The sequence below is a fragment of the Rhinopithecus bieti genome, unplaced genomic scaffold (genome assembly GCF_001698545.2).
Source record: "Rhinopithecus bieti isolate Rb0 unplaced genomic scaffold, ASM169854v2 scaffold_8675, whole genome shotgun sequence".
Classification (NCBI taxonomy): Eukaryota; Metazoa; Chordata; class Mammalia; order Primates; family Cercopithecidae; genus Rhinopithecus; species Rhinopithecus bieti.
In genome coordinates, this window is record NW_016806447.1 from 4,622,914 (window position 1) to 4,628,503 (window position 5,590).

Here is a 5,590-nt window from a genome sequence, read left to right on the forward strand (position 1 = left end):
TTAAACAGTTTATCATTTCGTGATTTTTAAAAAACATACAGAAAATATAGAACATAAGGAAACATGTTCATCTCCCAGTTTTATTCAGTGTTAATATTTTGCTTTAGAAAAAAAAAAACTAGAACATTAAGAGTATAACTATGTCTCAGCCATTTCCCCCCCCTCTTCTCAGGGATAACCCTTATCTAGAAGTTGATGAACATTAAGAATATAACTGTGTCCCACTCAGCCATTTCCCACCCCCTTCTCAGGGATAATCCTTGTCTCGAAGTTGATGCCTGTCATTCCTGTAGTTACTTTTCCTTTCACATGTATATTTGTGTGTATATATAAATTTTTACATAAGCAGTATCATTGTATAAATTATTTTGCTATGTAACAATATTAGATTCTTGATAGATGAAGATTCATTTCAGTCGTTGTGTAGTTTCCATTGTTTATTCATACATCCACATTTATCATTCTACCAACAAACAGGTTGTTTTCCAGTTTTTTGCTATTTAAAAACCTTGCAGGCTGGGTGCAGTGGCTCACGCCTATATCTCAACACTTTGGGAGGCTGAGGGAGGCAGATCACCTGAAGTCAAGAGTTTGAGATCAGCCTGGCCAACATGGTGAAACCCTGTCTTTACTAAGAAATACAAAAATTAACCAGGCATGGTGGCACATGCCTATAGCACATCCCAGATACTTGGGAGGCTGAGGCAGGAGAATCACTTGAAGGCAGGAAGGGGAGGTTGCAGTGAGCTGAGATCATGCCACTGCACTCCAGCCTGGGTGACAGAGTGAGACTCCCTCTCAAAAAAATTAACTAATTAATTAATTTAATTAAAACCTTGCTGCAGTAAGCATCTTTGAACATGTCTTCTAGGGTTCATGGTCTTAGAGTTTTTTCTTTAAACAAAGTTTAGATAGAAAACTGAAAATGGGCTGGGCGCAGTGGCTCACACCTGTAATCCCAGCACTTTGGGAGGCCGAGGCAGATGGGTCACTTGAGGTCAGGAGTTTGAGACCAGCCTGGCCAACATGGTGAAACCCTGTCTCTACTAAAAATGCAAAAAAATTAGCCAGGTGTGGTGGTGCACACCTGTAATCCCAGCTTCTCAGGAGGCTGAGGCCGGAGAATTGCTTGAACTTGGGAGGCAGAGGTTGAGTGAGCTGAGATCGCGCCATGGCACTCCAGCCTGGGCGATAGCAAGATTTTGTCTCAAAAAAAAAAAAAAAAGTAAAAAGAAATCCAGAAAACTGAAAATGGAATCACTGGGTTTGCAGGGTCTGCAATTCTTCAACTTTACTAGGCAATACTGAATTACACTGTATTCTCATCAGTAACTCATGTAAGTTTGTATTTTACTACATCCATGTCAACAAGATGTTAGACTTTGAAACTTCAGACAGTCTTTGTTTATGAAATGGTATCATGGTTTAATTTGCATTTCATTGATTACTAGAGAGGTTGAAGTAACTTCATTCACATTTTGATGTTCATTTGGGTTTTCCTCTTTTTATAGCCTTTTGTTTTCCTTTAGTAATAAAAACATAGGAGATCTTTACATATTCTAGCTACTAATTCTTTATCAATTACCTATGTTGCAGATATCTCCACATATAAACAATGCCACATCGATGATAAACTAAGTTCCCATGTATACTTTGGGCCTAGGATTTTCAAAACTATTTCTGGATCCTTTTTAACAGTCCTTGCTTTAGCTTCTATCTTTCCTCTCATATTTTACTAGAAGCAGCAAGAAGCCAGGTAGCATACTATAAGCAGCAAGAAGCCAGGTAGCAACTTTGACATTTTGCTTGGAGACCTAGCTAGAGTACCTAGTTCCTTAGGTACATTTTTCTGTGTTCTTCATTACTCTAGGTGATCATGTTTAACATTCTGGCTCTACATAACAAAGGAACCTCTTACTTCCAGTTTCCAATAACATTCTCACTTCTGAAGTGGCAATGGCTACTGCTGGCAGTCTCCTTCAAGACCATCAGACTTTTTTTCTTAGGATGGTTTGTTTCTTGAGGGACCATCAGACTTCTACTAATAGTCAGTTAAGAACTTTAGGCTCTCACTAACATTCTGCTCAAAATTATTACAGTTTCCTCCTACTACCAGTTCCAAAGCAATACATTTTTAGGCATGTGTTATGGTAGCACTACACTTATGTTCCCAAATAAATCTATATTAATGATCTATTTGCCACATACCAAATTACCTCAAAACTTAGTGGCATAAAGCAATAAACATTATTTCACAGTTGTTCTTTTTGAGATGGAGTCTCACTCTGTCACCCAGGCTGGAGTACAGTGGTGCGATCTTGGCTCACTGCAACCTCCATCTCCTGGGTTCAAGCAATTCTCCTGCCTCAGCCTCTCGAGTAGCTGGGATTACAGGCGCCCGCCACCACACCCAGCTAATTTTTATATTTTTAGTAGAGACAGAGTTTCACCATGTTGGCCAGGCTGGTCTCGAACTCGTGACCTCCAGTGATCTGCCTGCCTCAGCCTCCCAAAGTGCTGGGATTACAGATGTGAGCCACCATGCCCAGCTGACTTCACAGTTTCTATGGGTTAGGAATTTGGGGGTGGCTTAGCTGGGACAGGAAGATCCACTTCCACCATGGCTCACTCAGATGACTTGACAACAAGCCTCAGTTCCTCTCTGGCTCTTGGTAGAAGGTCTCAGTTCCTCAACAAAGAGACTTCCTTTTTTCTTTTTTTCAACTTTATTTACTCCTTATTTGGAGACAGGATCTCACTTTGTCACTCAGGCTGGAGTACAGTGGCATGATGATAGCTCACTGCAGTCTCAAATTCCTGGGCACAAATAATCCTCCTACCTCAGCCTCCCAAGTGCTGGAACTACAGATACATGCCACCATGCCCGGCTAATTTATTTTTATTTTTATTTTGTAGAGATGGGGTCTCACTGTTGTCCAGGCTGGTCTCCAACTCCTGGGCTCAAGCAGTCCTCCTACCTCAGACTCTCCATGTACTGACATTTGTCCAACCATAAAGGGACATTTTCATAGGGCTTCCTCAGGACATGACAGTGGGCTTCCTATAGTGAGCAATTCAGGAGAGCAAGGAGAAACCCACAGTGTCTTTTGTGACCTAGTCTTGGAAGTCAGCCACCACCAATTCTGATTCTATTCATTAGAACCAAGTGACCTCAGATGATTCGCCAGCCAAAGTGCTGGGATGACAGGCATGAACCACCATGCCCGGCAAGAAATTTTGTAATTTCTTTAAGTGTCATCCTTAAAAACAAGTGATTGATTATAAAAGTTGTATTCCTTTGTCCTAAAATTGGTTTGAAAGAATTGTGTTTCAGAAGATAGATTCTGACCTACATTCAAGAAATGGCAGAGACATATGAACACAAATAAAACAGAAAAAGGTGTAATTCACCAGTTCTACAATTTAAGTCAATAAAATACATAAGGGCACACACAAAAAATTGTGTTTAATTTCTACTATTCATTTAGTTTTTTTTTTTTTTTGAGACAAAGTTTTGCTCTTGTCGCTCAGGCTAGAGTGCAATGGTACAATCTCGGCTCACTGCAACCTCTGCCTCCCAGGTTCAAGCAATTCTCCTGTCTCAGCCTCCCAAGTAGCTGGGATTACAGGTGCCCACCACCACGCCCAGCTAATTTTGTATTTTAGTAGAGACAGGGTTTCACCATGTTGGCCAGGATGGTCTCAAACTTCTGACCTCAGGTGATCCACCCGCCTCAGCCCCCCAAAGTGCTGGGATTGCAAGCGTAAGCCACCATGCCCTGCCCTTTCGTTTCTACTATTCATGTACACGTGTACCGTGTTTTACCCACAGACAACTGTGCCAACCGTTAAGACTGTCCCAGCCTTACTAAGATTTTCCTAAGACAGGTTTGTCTCCCAGACATTGGGAACTCAAAGGTGAGGAAACTTAGGTGTGAAGGTGGATTGTGGATTCAGACTTCCTGACTTGGAGGCCAGTGCAGAGACACACCAGCAGAGTGACCTCGGGCACATGGCTTCACCTCTCCAAGCCTCACGCTCTTCATAAGTAAAGCAAGGGTTAGGGGAACCAACCTGATGGCTTGTTTTGATGATTAAATGAGATAATGTCCGCAAAAAATATTTGGCAGGTAAATGTTAACTAAATTTTGAGCTTTTAAAAAATGTTTTACCAGCCAGGCGCGGTGGCTCACGCCTGTAATCCCAGTATTTTGGGAGGCCGAGGAGGGTGGATCACCTTAGGTCAGGAATTCAAGACTAGCCTCGCCAACATGGTGAAACCCTGTCCCTACTAAAAATACAAAAATTAGCTGGGTATGGTGGTGGACGCCTGTAATCCCAGCTACTTGAGATCCTGAGCCAGGAGAATCTCTTGAACCCAGGAGGCGGAGTTTGCAGGGAGCCGAGATCACGCCATGGCACTCCAGCCTGGGCAATAGAGTGAGACTACGTCTCAAACAAACAAACCGAGATCACGCCATGGCACTCCAGCCTGGGCAATAGAGTGAGACTACGTCTCAAACAAACAAACAAACAAAAGTTTAACTGAAAAGGCTTTCCTGACACCTTTTCGCTACTGAAAATCGTAAAGCCTCTCCCGACCGCAGCCTACACTTCGGGCCCAAGCAGGTGCGCTGGAACCAGGAGTTGGTGAGAAGCCGGCTACCGGCTGCCGGCTGCCGGCAGCCCCAGCCCTTAACGGCCCAGCGGTTGGGGACCTCCAGGCCTGACGGAGAGGCTGGGCTGTCACGCCTGTAATCCCAGCACGCGGCGTCGGGGCGGGTTAGTGGATGCGCGGCGGGACGGAAGGTGTCGCCGCTCCGGCTCGCGGGTGACAGGGTCCGGCGGGTTGTGCGCGGGCCCCACCTCCAGCGATCGCGGCCCCGCCCCAGGTCCTCCTCCTCCGCGGCTTAACTGGGCTCCAACAGTGGCTGCAGCTCTCCGAGTTGCGGCCTCAGGAGCCCGAGCCATGCGGACAGTAGACCGGGAGGCGCGCCCGGGCCTTCTGCCCGTGCTGCTGCTGCTGCTGGCCGAGGCCCGGCTGTCCGCCGCCTCGCCCCCAGCAGCACCGCGCTTCAACGTGAGCCTGGATGCGGCACCCGAGCTGCGCTGGCTGCCGGTGCTGCGGCACTACGACTTGGACTTGGTGCGCGCAGCGATGGCGCAAGTCATCGGGTGAGCTGGGGCCCTGGACAGGGTCTGCGGGGACGCCGGCGATGCGGGTTGGAGTTAAACGCGCGCTGCTCAGAGTGCTTTAAATCGGGACGCTTTACTCCCCGCCACCCTTGGAGAACTGGCTTTGGCTGCCGCCCTGAGCAGTGTCGGGGTTGGGGAGAATCCAGCGCGGCAGGTTTGGCTTTCAAGTTCGGTGTCACCCGTGGCACGCCAGTCCTTGAGCCATTCTGGGTCGGCGTGGCGCGCGAGTTGTCGCCCGGGCTGCATAGCTACCGAGGAGGGGCAACCGCGCCTTCCTTGAGGGCCTCACGGGCCTTCCAAGCTTGCCTCTTTGGGACCAGCCTCACTCGCCCTCCCCATCTCCAAGTTTTCTTACCCGCCGCCTCCCCTCCCTGCCCCCCCACCCAGCTTCCAC

The 5,590-nt window shown here is 47.0% G+C and overlaps 1 protein-coding gene across 3 annotated transcripts in view; it reads left to right on the top strand.

Moving 5' to 3' along the window:
• Window positions 1–4,743: 4,743 nt before the first annotated feature.
• The window catches only part of NAAA (N-acylethanolamine acid amidase), a 33,772-nt gene continuing 32,925 nt past the window's right edge, over window positions 4,744–5,590 (top strand). The window contains exon 1 of one of the 3 annotated variants that reach the window (XM_017876584.1): window positions 4,744–5,175. In XM_017876584.1, the coding sequence (XP_017732073.1) occupies window positions 4,970–5,175 (206 nt within the window). In that variant the 5' untranslated portion in view covers window positions 4,744–4,969. The remainder of the gene's footprint in view (window positions 5,176–5,590) is intronic. The other 2 variants (XM_017876585.1, XM_017876583.1) reach the window with 2 other exon arrangements.